The sequence below is a fragment of the Mustelus asterias genome, unplaced genomic scaffold (genome assembly GCF_964213995.1).
Source record: "Mustelus asterias unplaced genomic scaffold, sMusAst1.hap1.1 HAP1_SCAFFOLD_1497, whole genome shotgun sequence".
In the NCBI taxonomy this organism is placed as follows: Eukaryota; Metazoa; Chordata; class Chondrichthyes; order Carcharhiniformes; family Triakidae; genus Mustelus; species Mustelus asterias.
In genome coordinates, this window is record NW_027591442.1 from 1 (window position 1) to 14,908 (window position 14,908).

General features: G+C 54.6%; 1 protein-coding gene across 1 annotated transcript in view; it reads right to left on the reverse strand.

Annotated features, from left to right (window-relative positions):
- Positions 1–949: 949 nt before the first annotated feature.
- naaladl1 (N-acetylated alpha-linked acidic dipeptidase like 1) overlaps positions 950–14,908 on the reverse strand; it is a gene marked incomplete at its 3' end in the record, with an annotated part of 39,555 nt that continues 25,596 nt past the window's right edge. The window contains exons 8-12 of the mRNA XM_078206432.1: positions 12,777–12,862; positions 11,059–11,178; positions 7,507–7,592; positions 4,051–4,114; positions 950–1,017 (exon numbers count right to left, since the gene is read on the reverse strand). Of these exons, the coding sequence (XP_078062558.1) occupies positions 950–1,017; positions 4,051–4,114; positions 7,507–7,592; positions 11,059–11,178; positions 12,777–12,862 (424 nt within the window). The remainder of the gene's footprint in view (positions 1,018–4,050; positions 4,115–7,506; positions 7,593–11,058; positions 11,179–12,776; positions 12,863–14,908) is intronic.

Genomic DNA, 14,908 nt, shown 5'->3' on the forward strand with positions numbered 1-14,908 from the left:
CCCCCCATGCCGACACGATAGTTAAGAAAGCCCCACCAACGCCTCTACTTTCTCAGGATGCTAAGGAAATTTGGCATGTCAGCTACGACTCTCACCAACTTTTACAGATGCACCATAGAAAGCATTCTTTCTGGTTGTATCACAGCTTGGTATGGGCTCCTGCTCTGCCCAAGACCGCAAGGAACTACAAAGGGTCGTGAATGTAGCCCAATCCATCACGCAAACCAGCCTCCCATCCATTGACTCTGTCTACACTTCCCACTGCCTCGTGAAAAGCAGCCGGCATAATTAAGGACCCCCACACACCCCGGACATTCTCTCTTCCACCTTCTTCCGTCGGGAAAAAGATATAAAAGTCTGAGGTCACGTACCAACCGACTCAAGAACAGCTTCTTCCCTGCTGCTGTCAGACTTTTGAATGGACCTACCTCGCATTAAGTTGATCTTTCTCTACACCCTAGCTGTGACTGTAACACTACATTCTGCACTCTCTCCTTTCCTTCTTTATGAACGGTATGCTTTGTCTGTATAGTGCGCAAGAAACAATACTTTTCACTGTATCCCAATACATGTGACAATAATAAATCAAATCAAATCAAAGAGTCTGCATCGACCACAATCCCACCCAGGCCCTATCCCCATAACCCCAAGCATTTACCCTGCTAATCCCCCTGACACTAAGGGGCAATTTAGCATGGCCAATCCACCTAACCTGCACATCTTTGGACACTAAGGGATAATTGAGCATGGCCAATCCACCTAATCTGCACATCTTTGGACTGTGGGAGGAAACCGGAGCACCCGGAGGAAACCCACGCAGACACGGGGAGAACGTGCAGACTCCACACAGACAGTGACCCAAGCTGGGAATCGAACCCGGATCCCTGGCGCTGTGAGGGAGCAGCGCTAACCCACTGTGCCGCCCAGGCAGGAATCAGTCGTTGCTTACCTGCTTTGCTGCGTCAAAGATCACACCTTGCACGGCCGGTGATCCGTAGGCTCTGAATGTAGCGTTGGCTGCAATGTTCACACACAGAGAAAGAATCGTCAGTATGAACCCCTCCCTCTCACCCTCTCCATCAACCGGGCTGTCAGACTCGCCCCATTGCTACCGCGCTGTCAACACTACCAGGAAAGGCTGAACAGGCCGGAGGGCTTCGTCCAGAAAAGAGGGGGGCGAGGGGCGGGTATGTGACCTGACGGAGGGCCTTTGATCATGTGCATGGGCTCCAATAGGATGGACCTCGGGAAGATATTGCCATATTAATGGGGAGCCATTAATAAATGGCAATCATTGATGAATCCGACCTGGGATTCTGGAGAACCGTCTTTACACGGGGAGTGGGGGAGAATGTGGGACTCACTCCCACGGGGGAGTGGGGAGAATGTGGGACTCGCTCCCACGGGGAGTGGGGGAGAATGTGGGACTCGCTCCCACGGGGAGTGGGGGAGAATGTGGGACTCGCTCCCACAGGGAGTGGGGAGAATGTGGGACTCGCTCCCACAGGGAGTGGGGAGAATGTGGGACTTGCTCCCACAGGGAATGGGGGAGAATGTGGGACTCGCTCCCACGGGGAGTGGGGGAGAATGTGGGACTTGCTCCCACAGGGAGTGGGGAGAATGTGGGACTCGCTCCCACGGGGAGTGGGGGAGAATGTGGGATTCGCTCCCACGGGGAGTGGGGGAGAATGTGGGACTCGCTCCCACGGGGAGTGGGGAGAATATTTGACTCGCTTCCACGGGGAGTGGGGGAGAATGTGGGACTCGCTCCCATGGGGAGTAGGGGAGAATGTGGGACTTGCTCCCATGGGGAGTAGGGGAGAATGTGGGACTTGCTCCCACAGGGGAGTGGGGGAGAATGTGGGACTTGCTCCCACAGGGAGTGGGGAGAATGTGGGACTCGCTCCCACGGGGAGTGGGGGAGAATGTGGGATTCGCTCCCACGGGGAGTGGGGGAGAATGTGGGACTCGCTCCCACGGGGAGTGGGGAGAATATTTGACTCGCTTCCACAGGGAGTGGGGAGAATGTGGGACTTGCTCCTACAGGGAGTGGGGAGAATGTGGGACTTGCTCCTACAGGGAGTGGGGGAGAATGTGGGACTCGCTTCCACGGGGAATGGGGGAGAATGTGGAACTCGCTCCCACGGGGAGTGGAGAAGAATGTAGGACTTGCTCCTACAGGGAGTGGGGGAGAATGTGGGACTCGCTCCCACGGGGAATGGGGGAGAATGTGGAACTCGCTCCCACGGGGAGTGGAGAAGAATGTAGGACTTGCTCCTACAGGGAGTGGGGGAGAATGTGGGACTCGCTCCCACAGGGAGTGGGGGAGGATGTGGGACACACTCCCAAGGGGAGTGGGGAGAATATTTGACTCGCTTCCATGGGGAGTGGGGAGAATGTGGGACTCGCTCCCACGGGGAGTGGGGTAGAATGTGGGACTCGCCCCCACGGGGAGTGGGGGAGAATGTGGGACTCGCTCCCACGGGGAGTGGGGGAGAATGTGGGACTCGCTCCCACGGGGGGTGGGGGAGAATGTGGGACTCGCTCCCACAGGGAGTGGATGTGGTGAATAGTGTTGATACATTTAAATGGGGAAGCTGGATAAACAGGAGAAAGGAATGGAGGATTTGGTGATGATTGGGGAAGATGTAGAGAGTGAGAGGAGGGTAATGAGGAGCAGAAAAGCGAGAATTCACCTGAGGGGCCGAATAGCCTCTTTCAGGCCTGTTGCTTGTGTGTGGACAGACAGCGAGTGTGGGGACGGTGGGACACTGGTCTTGGGGAAGAGGAAAGGGGGATTAAAGTGAGAGGCACCAGCGAGATTGCTTCTGACCAGGATTAGGTGACGTGTGTGTGGTGGGGAGCAATGTCACATAGAAAAGAGGGGGAAAAAGCAAGGAGAGAGAGGGAGAGAGACAGAGAGAGGGGAGAGAGGGGGGAGAGAGAGAGAGGAGACAGAGAGAGAGAGACAGACAGAGAGAGGGGGAGAGAGAGAGGCAGAGAGGGGGAGACAGAGAGAGAGAGACAGACAGAGAGAGGGGGAGTGAGAGTGACAGAGAGAGAGCGACAGAGAGCGCGACAGAGAGAGAGAGCGACAGAGAGAGAGAGAGCGACAGAGAGACAGACAGACAGAGAGAGACAGACAGACAGAGAGAGACAGACAGACAGAGAGAGACAGACAGACAGAGACAGACAGACAGACAGACAGAGACAGACAGACAGAGAGAGACAGACAGACAGAGAGAGACAGACAGAGAGAGACAGACAGAGAGAGACAGACAGAGAGAGACAGAGAGAGGGGGAGAGAGAGAGATAGAGAGAGGAGACAGGGAGAGAGACAGACAGAGGGGGAGAGAGAGAGAGAGAGAGGGGGAGAGAGAGAGAGAGAGAAAGAGAGACAGACAGAGAAATACAGAGAGAGGGGGAGAGAGAGAGACAGAGAGAGGAGACAGGGAGAGAGACAGTCAGAGAGAGGGGAACAGAGACAGAGAGAAAGAGAGAGAGGGGGCGAGAGAGTGAGAGAGAGAGAAAGAGAGACAGACAGAGAGAGACAGAGAGAGGGGGAGAGAGAGACAGAGAGAGAGAGAGGGGCGAGAGAGAGAAAGAGAGACAGACAGAGAGAGGGGGGGAGAGAGAGGGAGAGAGAGGAGGGAGAGAAAGGAGAGAGAGAAACAGAGAGGGGGGAGAGAGAGAGGGGAGAGGGAGAAGACGGAGAGAGAGGGAGAGACAGAGATGGGGAGAGAGAGAGAGAGACAGACGGGAGAGAAAGAGAGATGGGAGAGAGAGAGAGACAGAGAGAGAGAGAGGAGAGAGAGAGAGGGAGAGAGAGAGAGGGAGAGAGAGAAACAGAGAGGGGGGAGAGAGAGAGGGGAGAGGGAGAAGACAGGGAGAGAGAGAGAGGAGGGGGAGAGAGAGAGGGCGGGCTGTGGGGGAAAGACGAAGTGAAGCAGAGAGAGGGAAAGATTAAGACAGAGTGTGACAGTGACGGGGTGGTGGGAGTGTGGGGGGAGGGGGGACGGTGCTCATTGAGGCGAGTCAGATATTTCTTACCGAACACAGCGATATCTACGTTGATGTATCCCACAGTTCTCTCAATCAGCTTCCTGTAATATTCCTGGATAAGGGAGAGATCACAATAGGGAATTTGGACAAATGACCCATCGTAACTGCTCCCCACCCCAGACCGGGATCCACCCCAGACCGGGATCCACCCCAGACCGGGATCCACCCCAGACTGGTCTGCACCCCAGACGGGGATCCACCCCAGACGGGGATCCACCCGAGACTGGGATCCACCCGAGACCAGGATCTACCCCAGACGGGGATCCACCCCAAAGGGATTCCCAAGATCAGTGCTGAGAGAGCACCGCACTGTCGGAGGGTCAGTACTGAGGGAGTGCCGCACTGTCGGAGGGTCAGTGCTGAGGGAGTGCCGCACTGTTGGGGAGTCAGTGCTGAGGGAGTGCCGCACTGTCGGAGGGTTAGTACTGAGGGAGTGTCGCACTGTCGGAGGGTCAGTGCTGAGGGAGTGTCGCACTGTCAGAGGGTCAGTGCTGAGGGAGTGTCGCACTGTCAGAGGGTCAGTGCTGAGGGAGTGTCGCACTGTCGGAGGGTCAGTGCTGAGGGAGTGTCGCACTGTTGGAGAGTCAGTACTGAGGGAGTGCCGCACTGTTGGAGAGTCAGTGCTGAGGGAGTGCCACACTGTGGGAGAGTTAGTTCTGAGGGAGTGCCGCACTGTCGGAGAGTTAGTTCTGAGGGAGTGCCGCACTGTCGGAAGGTCAGTACTGAGGGAGTGCCGCACTGTCGGAGGGTCAGTGCTGAGGGAGTGCCGCACTGTCGGAGGGTCAGTGCTGAGGGAGTGCCGCACTGTCGGAGGGTCAGTGCATACGGAGCGCCGCACTGTCGGAGGGTCAGTGCTGAGGGAGCGCCGCACTGTCGGAGGGTCAGTGCTGAGGGAGTGCCGCACTGTCGGAGGGTCAGTACTGAGGAAGTGCCGCACTGTCGGAGGGTCAGTGCTGAGGGAGTGCTGCACTGTCGGGGGGTCAGTACTGAGGGAGTGCTGCACTGTCGGAGGGTCAGTGCTGAGGGAGTGGCGCACTGTCGGAGGGTCAGTGCTGAGGGAGTGCTGCACTGTCGGAGGGTCAGTACTGAGGGAGTGCTGCACTGTCGGAGGGTCAGTACTGAGGGAGTGCTGCACTGTCGGAGGGTCAGTGCTGAGGGAGTGCCACACTGTCAGAGGGTCAGTGCTGAGGGAGTGCTGCACTGTCGGAGGGTCAGTACTGAGGGAGTGCTGCACTGTCGGAGGGTCAGTACTGAGGGAGTGCTGCACTGTCGGAGGGTCAGTGCTGAGGGAGTGCCACACTGTCAGAGGGTCAGTACTGAGGGAGTGCCACACTGTCAGAGGGTCAGTGCTGAGGGAGTGCCGCACTGTCGGGGGGTCAGTGCTAAGTCCCTGTTTGCCCTCTCAGATGAATGTAGACGATCCCTTGGCCAGTATCTGAGTGAGCGCGGGCTGTAGGGTGCCGGCGGGGCTGTAGGGTGCCGGCGGGGCTGTAGGGTGCCGGCGGGGCTGTAGGGTGCCGGCGGGGCTGTAGGGTGCCGGCGGGGCTGTAGGGGGCCGGCGGGGCTGTAGGGTGCCGGCGGGGCTGTAGGGTGCCGGCGGGGCTGTAGGGTGCCGGCGGGGCTGTAGGGTGCCGGCGGGGCTGTAGGGTGCCGGCGGGGCTGTAGGGTGCCGGCGGGGCTGTAGGGGGCCGGCGGGGCTGTAGGGTGCCGGCGGGGCTGTAGGGTGCCGGCGGGGCTGTAGGGTGCCGGCGGGGCTGTAGGGTGCCGGCGGGGCTGGGGGTGTTCTCACTGCAACACCGTGGCTCGAAAAACCTAGCCAATGTGTGGTGGGATCTTACCATCCCCTTCAATCTGTGCCCCTCTCCCCACCCCGCCTACCCCAATTCACCCTCGCTGTGTGCACCCAGGGGTGGGCCGGACACTGGAGGGTGCTCAGTGTGCCTGAGAACAAAGAACAAACAACCAGTACAGCACAGGAACAGGCCCTTCGGCCCTCCAAGCCTGCCCCGATCGTGATGTCCTAACTAATAAATAAACCCCTCTGTCCTTATTCGGTCCGTATCCCTCTCTATTCCCTCCCTATTCATGCACCCATCCAGATGCCTCTTAAATGTTGCGAATGTACCCGCTTCCACCACCTCCTCTGGCAGCGCGTTCCAGGCACCCACCACTCTCTGCGTGAAAAACTCCCCCCCGCACATCTCCCTTAAACTTTCCCCCCTCCCACCTTGAACCTGTGCCCCCCCCCCCTTGTTATTGAGGCTTCCACCCTGGGGAAAAAGCCTCTGACTATCCACCCTGTCTGTGCCTCTCATCATTTTGTAGACCAGGTCTCCCCTCAGCCTCCGTCTTTCCAGTGAAAACAATCCCAGTTTATCCAACCTCCCCTCATAGCCGACACCCTCGAGACCCGGTCAACATCCTGGTGAACCTTCTCTGCGCTCTCTCCAAAGCTTCCACATCCTTCTGCTAGTGTGGTGACCAGAACTGCACGCAATACTCCAAATGCGGCCTAACCAAGGTGTTATATAGCTGCAACATGATTTCCCAACTCCTGTACTCAATGCCCCAGCTGAGGAAGGCAAGAAGTTAAAGTTTATTTATTAGTGTCACAAGTAGGTTTACATTAACACTGCAATGAAGTTACTGTGAAAATCTCCTAGTCGCCACACTCCGGCACCTGTTCAGGTTAACACTGAGGGAGAATTTAGCACGGCCAATCCACCTAACCCAACGTCTTTTGGACTGTGGGAGGAAACTGGAGCACCCGGAGGAAACCCATGCAAACATGGGGAGAATGTGCAAACTCCACACAGACAGTGACCCAAGGCGGGAATCGAACCCGGGTCCCTGGCGCTGTGAGGCAGCAGTGCGAACCCACTGTGCCACCGTACCTTGTGTGGTTTCATGGACTGCTCGAAGATTTAGATAAAACCAAGTTTGCCTTAATCCACCAGCATCAAAACTGCATAGACTGTCATCCAACAACGACTTGGAGAGAATAGTCACCGCCGACGCTTCAGCGCTCGGTCCTGGCCGAGGATTCTCAGTGCAAGGCGTGCCTGACCTGTTCAGGTTGGGTCTGCTGCCCAGTTCCTGTCTACAATCCTCCTCCCTCCCTGCCCCACTCTCTTCCTATGAGCTTTCTCACACTCTGGGGATCATCCAGTCAGCCTGACAAGCCCTTTCCTTGCCTCCGCAGCCACCCTCAGGGGCTCCAAGCTACCCGCCCCCCCCCCCCCCCGAGGCTGCGGCCACATCGCTACTCGCCAGCCCGGGCTAATTCCCGCCCTGACCGCCTTCTCCCTCGCCTCGTGGTGCTCGGCTCCGCCCCTCAGGCTGTCGAAGACTTTGCCTGGCGTCCCCAGACAGGGGAGGGGGACCCTGTCCGGTTGCCCTCCCCGTCCCCCCCTCTCCACCACTAACGCCACCTCGCTCCGTTACCTCAGTCCATTCCGTGGAGCCGATGAGACCGAACTCCTCTGCCCCCCAGCTGCCGAAGATGATGGAGCGCCGGGGGCGCCATTTTCCTACAACAACAACAACAACAACTTGTAATTACTGTGACGATACTGTGCCTTTAAGAAATGTACTTCGATCATGTTTCCCTGCAGGATGTTTCCAGCAGGCCCCTGGATTGTGTCGGCACTGTGCTGTCTGTGGCTGGTGTCCTGTATTGTTACGGAGGCCGTCTAACTGAAGCAATGTTGATTTTAATCTGAAGTAATGCAGTGTCCTCGGGGTTTATGGTCCTTTGGGGATTGCTGGGTGGAGCTTGATCGAGGTTGATCGGCAGGTCAGGTTATATGACTGGGGATGGGTTTTATTTCCACCTAGCATTCCATTTTTTAATTTCATCTCTCAGTTGTTTTGAAGGGGTAACCAAGAAGGTAGATGAGGGCAGTACAGTTGATGTTGTCGGCATGGACTTTAGCAAGGCCTTTGACAAGGTACCGCATGGTAGGTTGTTGCATAAGGTTAAATCCAGGGTGAGGTAGCTAAATGGATACAAAATTGGCTTCTTGACAGAGGGTGGTTGTAGAGGGTTGTTTTTCAAACTGGAGGCCTGTGACCAGCGGTGTGCCTCAGGGATCAGTGCTGGGCCCACTGTTATTTGTCATTTATATTAATGATTTGGATGAGAATATAGGGGGCATGGTTAGTAAGTTTGCAGATGACACTAAGATTGGTGGCATGGTGGACAGTGAAGAAAGTTATCTCCAATTGCAACGGGATCTTGATCAATTGGGCCAATGGGCTGACAAATGGCAGATGGAGTTTAATTTGGATAAATGCGAGGTGATGCATTTTGGTAGATTGAACCAGGGCAGGACTTATTCAATCAACAGTAGGGCGTAGGGGAGAGTTACAGAACAAAGAGATCTAGGGGTACAGGTTCATAGCTCCTTGAAAGCGGAGTCACAGGTGGACAGAGTGGTGAAGAAGGCACTCGGCATGCTTGGTTTCATCGGTCAGAACATTGAATACAGGAGTTGGGACGTCTTGTTGAAGTTGTACAAGACATTGGTAAGGCCACACTTGGAATACTGTGTGCAATTCTGGTCACCCTATTATAGAAAGGATATTATTAAACTAGAAAGAGTGCAGAAAAGATTTACTAGGACGCTGTCGGGATTTGATGGATTGAGTTATAAGGAGAGGCTGGATAGACTGGGACTTTATTCTCTGGAGCGTAGGAGGCTGAGGGGTGACCTTATAGAGGCCTATAAAATAATGAGGGGCACAGATCAGTGAGATAGTCAACATCTTTTCCCAAAGGTAGGGGGGTCTAAAACTAGAGGGCATAGGTTTAAGGTGAGAGGGGAGAGATACAAAAGTGTCCAGAGGGGCAATTTTTTCACACAGAGGGTGGTGAGTGTCTGGAACGAGCTGCCAGAGGCAGTAGTAGAGGCGGGTACAATTTTGTCTTTTAAAAAGCAGTTAGACAGTTACATGGGTAAGATGGGTATAGAGGAATATAAGCCAAACGTGGGCAATTGGGACTAGCTTAATGGTAAAAAAACTGGGCGGCATGGACAAGTTGGGCCGAAGGGCCTGTTTCCATGCTGTCGACTTCTATGACACAGTGGGTTAGCTCTGCTGCCTCACAGCTCCAGGGACCCGGGTTCAATTCCTGGCTTGGGTTACTGTCTGTGTGGAGTCTGCACGTTCTCCCCGTGTCTGCGTGGGTTTCCTCCGGGTGCTCCGGTTTCCCCCCACAGTCCAAAGATGTGCTGGTTAGGGTGCATTGGCCATGCTAAATTGCACTTTAGTGTCTGGGCAGCGTAGGTTAGAGGGATTAGCGGGGCAAATATGTGGGGTTACGGGGACAGGGCCTGGGTGGGGATTGTTATTGGTGCAGACTCGATGGGCCGAATGGCCTTCTTCTGCACTGTAGGGTTTCTATGATTCTGTATAACTGGGCACTGCTAATGATATTCCACCAATGGCACACCGGGTAAGGGTGGAGTGAGCCCCTCTCTCTCTCTCACGGATTAGTCAGAAGGTTGGGGGGCAGGGGGAAGGGGTTCGAACCCTACTCTGGGTAGTGCCAGTGAGTGGAGGCCGGATCTCCATTTAGAATTCCTGGTTGGCGTATGAGACGGTGGGGCTGGGAATGGTGGTAGCCATCCAGTGTCCATGGGTGGAGAGCACCTGTCAAAGAAAGCACCCCCTGCTACAGAGGAGAGACCTCCCCCGTGGCTGGCGTACAGACCTGCCGATGGGTACTGGAGGCTGGAGGTTTACAAGCCTACTGAACCTTCCTCAAAACCAGAGAATAAAAAGGGAGTGTGGGAAGCAGAGTGATGGAACTGTGGGTCACGACTGTATCCGGATCCCGTATCGCTCCGAACTCCAGGTTTTTGCTGCAATTGTACAGGGCCTTGGTGAGGCCACACCTGGAGTATTGTGAGCAGTCTTGTTGTCCTTATCTGAGGAAGGATGTCCTTGCTATAGAGGGAGCGCAGCGAAGGTTTACCAGGCTGATTCCTGGGATGGCAGGTCTGTCATATGAGGAGAGACTAAGTGGGTTAGGATCATATTCACTGGAGTTTAGAAGAGTGAGAGGGGATCTCATAGAAACTTACAAAATTCTAACAGGGTTAGACAGGGTAGATTCAGAAAGAATGTTCCCGATGGTGGGGGGAGTCCAGAACTAGGGGGGTCATAGTTTGAGGATAAGGGGGGAAACCTTTTAGGACTGAGGTGAGGAGAAATTTCTTCACCCAGAGAGCGGTGGAATTCACTCCCACAGAAAGTAGTTGAGGGCAAAACGTTGTGAGATTTCAGGAAGAAATTAGATATCGCTCTTGGGGGCTAAAGGGATATTGTGGGGAAGGGGGGAATGAGGCTATTGAATTTGATGATCCAGAACCAGGGGGTCACAGTCTGAGGATTGGGGGTAGACCATTTAGGACGGAGATGGGGAGACATTTCTTCACCTGGTGAGCCTGTGGAATTCATTACCACAGGAAGGAGTTGATGCCAAAACATTGAATGTATTCAAGAGGCGGCTGGATATAGCGCTTGGGGCGGACGGGGTCAAAGGTTATGGGGGGAAAGCAGGATTAGGCTATTGGGTTGGACGATCAGCCATGATGGTGATGAATGGGGGAGCAGGCTCGAGGGGCCGAATGGCCTCCTCCTGCTCCCATCTTCTATCAAAATGAATGGCGGAGCAGGCTCGATGGGCCGAACGGCCTAATCCTGCCTCCAATTTCTATGTTTAATGTTTCATACGCATCATTTCAGCCCCGGTTTGACTGACTTGGTTTGGCATGAGGATGGACCGAATGGCCTCCTTCTGCGCTGTCGGGATACGACAGTTAGTATTGGAGAAATGAAAATTCAGTTTCCATGATTTCCTTCCGCCGCCACCTCCGTGTTGCCCTCGGTAACTGGAGCGACCAAGAAGGGAAACTGGGGCCTTGTCGTTAGGCTGGGCAGGCCTGCCCAGAGGTGAAAGGTCAGAGTTCACTGTGCCCGCTCACTCACCTTCCTTCACCATCTTGCCCAGGACTCTGCTGATTTCCAACATGACGGCTGTGCCGCTACAGGGGTCAATGGCGCCGTGGACCCAGCTGTCTCGGTGGTTGCCGTAGATAACATAGCGATCTGGAAAAGAGAGCAAACCTTAGACCCAGAGGGCCACAAATATCAATTCCACTTGGGCCAGGCAGCTCAACCAGTGGGGACATCACACGATCAGTACTGAGGGAGTGCCGCACTGTCGGAGGGTCAGTGCTGAGGGAGTGCCGCACTGTCGGAGGGTCAGTGCTGAGGGAGTGCCGCACTGTCGGAGGGTCAGTTCTGAGGGAATGCCGCACTGTCGGAGGGTCAGTGCTGAGGGAGTGCCGCAATGTCCGAGGGTCAGTACTGAGGGAGTGTCGCAATGTTGGAGGGTCAGTGCTGAAGGAGTGCTGCACTGTCAGAGGGTCAGCGCTGAGGGAGCACCGCACTGTCGGAGGGTCAGTACTAAGGCAGTGCTGCACTGTCGGAGGGTCAGTACTGAGGGAGTGCCGCATTGTCGGAGGGTCAGTGCTGAGGGAGTGCCGCACTGTCGAAGGGTCAGTACTGAGGGAGTGCCGCACTGTCGGAGGGTCAGTGCTGACGGAGTGCCGCATTGTCGGAGGGTCAGTGCTGAGGGAATGCCGCACTGTCGGAGGGTCAGTGCTGACGGAGTGCCGCATTGTCGGAGGGTCAGTACTGAGGGAGTGCCGCACTGTCGGAGGGTCAGTACTGAGGGAGTGCCGCACTGTTAGAGGGTCAGTACTGAGGGAGTGCCGCACTGTTAGAGGGTCAGTTCTGAGGGAGTGCCGCAATGTCGGAGGGTCAGTGCTGAGGGAGTGCCGCAATGTCGGAGGGTCAGTGCTGAGGGAGTGCCGCACTGTCAGAGGGTCAGTGCTGAGGGAGTGCCGCACTGTCGGAGGGTCAGTACTGAGGGAGTCCCGCACTGTCAGAGGGTCAGTGCTGAGGGAGTGCCGCACTGTCGGAGGGTCAGTGCAGAGGGAGTGCCCACTGTCGGAGAGTCGGTGCTGAGGGAGCGCCGCACTGTCGGAGGGTCAGTACTGAGGGAGCGCCGCACTGTCAGAGGGTCACTACTGAGGGAGTGCCGCACTGTTGGAGGGTCAGTACTGAGGGAGTGCCCACTGTCGGAGAGTCAGTGCTGAGGGAGTGCCGCACTGTCGGAGGATCAGTGCTGAGGGAGTGCCGCACTGTCGGAGGGTCAGTGCTGAGGGAGTGCCGCACTGTCAGAGAGTCAGTACTGAGGGAGTGCCGCACTGTCAGAGAGTCAGTACTGAGGGACAGTTGTCCACTTTCAGGCCCTCATCCCGCTGCCTGGCTCAAAGCCACACCTCCCACCCTCTCAACACCCCTGCACCCCCCAACCATCCACTGCTCTCCCACAATCTGGCAACCCCATCTCCCCACGGACCCCCATCTTACCCCGATTAACCTGTGCCTCCCACCATTTTGCGCCCCCATTACCAATACTAAATTCTAGCCAATCTGTTCCAAACAGTTGCACGCATTGATTCATCATTGACTTTGTACTTCAACCCTCCCTACCACCGTGTACAGCAGCCCCGTCCACGCAATTCTCTTCCCTACGCCCCCTCCGCCTTCCGAATGTCCCTCCCCCTGGGACAACGCCCCTCTCAGCCCAGCTACAGCTGCCCGGGTTCTCCCGGGACAGACAGACACGCACCCACCTGGTTCCTCGCTCCCCCGGATAACTCCGATGACGTTGTCCGAAGGTTTGACCTCCCGCTTGTTGTGGACACTGACCAGCACGTCACTGTTAAAAGCACAGGCGGGTTTCATTGCACAGAATGGGAATGGTTACACTGCAGGCTATTCGGCCCATCCTTCACCTCGTCGCCACTGCTTCTTTTACCAATTGTCTTAAATCTTTGACCCCCTCATTCTCAACCCTTCCACCAATGAGAACACGTTAATGACTTCAATCAGGCCATTGACGTTGGCCTATTGGAGTATGAACTCCCTGATTAAGAAGCCAATTGATGGGCCAATCAGGGAGTCTTTTCCTTGTATTTAACTGGGCGTGTCAGTTCCTCTGGCGCTCCCGAAGGTAGATCGCTGACTGATAGCACTCTGTGTACTGCTGTCGGAATAGTAAATAAAGGGGTTTTGGTGAAGGGATTTCTGCCTCTGAAGATTATTACAAATAGTTAACCCCCATCCACTCTCTTCCAGACCCCCCTCACGGTTTTGAACACCTCGATCAATTCTCCTCTTAATCGTCTCTGAGCAAAACAGTCCTGTGATGAGCTCAACGAGGCTCGTGAGGTGGGCCTCTTGGAGTATGAGCTCCCTGGTTGAGGTAATGATATCTTGCCCAGTCAGGGAGTCCCAATTGTATATATAACGAAGAGTGTCAGGGCTACTTATAGCCCTCCGACAGGGCTATTGTTACAATACAGGGGTTGATTCAGAGGTCGATTTGGAGGAAGGAACTGAAGGCACTGTTGCTAAGTTTGCAGATGATACAAAGATATGTAGAGGGACAGGTAGTATTGAGGAGGCAGGGGGGCTGCAGAAGGACTTGGACAGGTTAGGAGAGTGGGCAAAGAAGTGGCAGAGGGAATACAGTGTGGAAAAGTGTGAGGTTATGCACTTTGGAAGGAGGAATGGAGGCATAGACTATTTTCTAAATGGGGAAATGCTAAGGAAATCTGAAGCACAAAGGGACTTGGGAGTCATTGTTCAAGATTCTCTTTCGGTTAACGTGTAGGTTCAGTCAGCAGTTAGGAAGGCAAATGCAATGTTAGCATTCATGTCGAGAGGGCTAGAATACAAGAGCAGGGATGTACTTCTGAGGCTGTATAAGGCTCTGATCAGACCCCATTTGGAGTATTGTGAGCAGTTTTGGGCCCCGTATCTAAGGAAGGATGTGCCGGCCTTGGAAAGGGTCCAGAGGAGGTTCACAAGAATGATCCCTGGAATGAAGAGCTTGTCGTATGGGGAACGGTTGAGGACTCTGGGTCTGTACTAGATGGAGTTTAGAAGGATGAGGGGGGATCTTATTGAAACTTACAGGATACTGCGAGGCCCGGATAGAGTGGACGTGGAGAGGATGTTTCCACTAGTAGGAAAAACTAGAATCAGAGAGCACAACCTCAGGCTAAAGGGACGATCCTTTAAAACAGAGATGAGGAGGAATTTCTTCAGCCAGAGAGTGGTGAATCTGTGGAACTCTTTGCCGCAGAAGGCTGTGGAGGCCGGGTCATTGAGTGTCTTTAAGACAGAAATAGATAGGTTCTTGCTTCATAAGGAGATCAGGAGTTATGGGGAAAAGGCAGGAGAATGGGGATGAGAAAAATATCAGCCATGATCGAATGGCGGAGCAGACTCGATGGGCTGAGGGGCCTCATTCTGTTCCTATGTCTTATGGTCTTTTGAAAAGCCACGCCGAATCCCCCAAAGAGGACTCCCTGCCTTCGTAATCTGTTAAAAGTGTTTGGGAAGGTGTTAATGTTTAGAGGTTCATTAACCCGAAAGACCTGACACTCACTTTAAGTGAATAATTAACAAGTTATTTACTTAGCCAACCGGGAACTTTAACTAAACAAGTAACATATCGATGAAAGTAAAGTTCGACTGGAATGCTGTTCAAATAAATACAAGGATCATTCAGTACCAAAAATAATAATAATTTAGTTACTCTCAAAAATATACAACCAGGTTTTGTGGCTTTGGGAAAAACCTTTGGAGTTCTTCTGGTGATTCCGCTGTCTGTAAGCTCTTTCTGCTTGGTACCCTTGGTTAGATGGGTGGAGAGTTCTCTTCAGAGATATTTTTTAGCTGGCAGGGAGATGCTCTT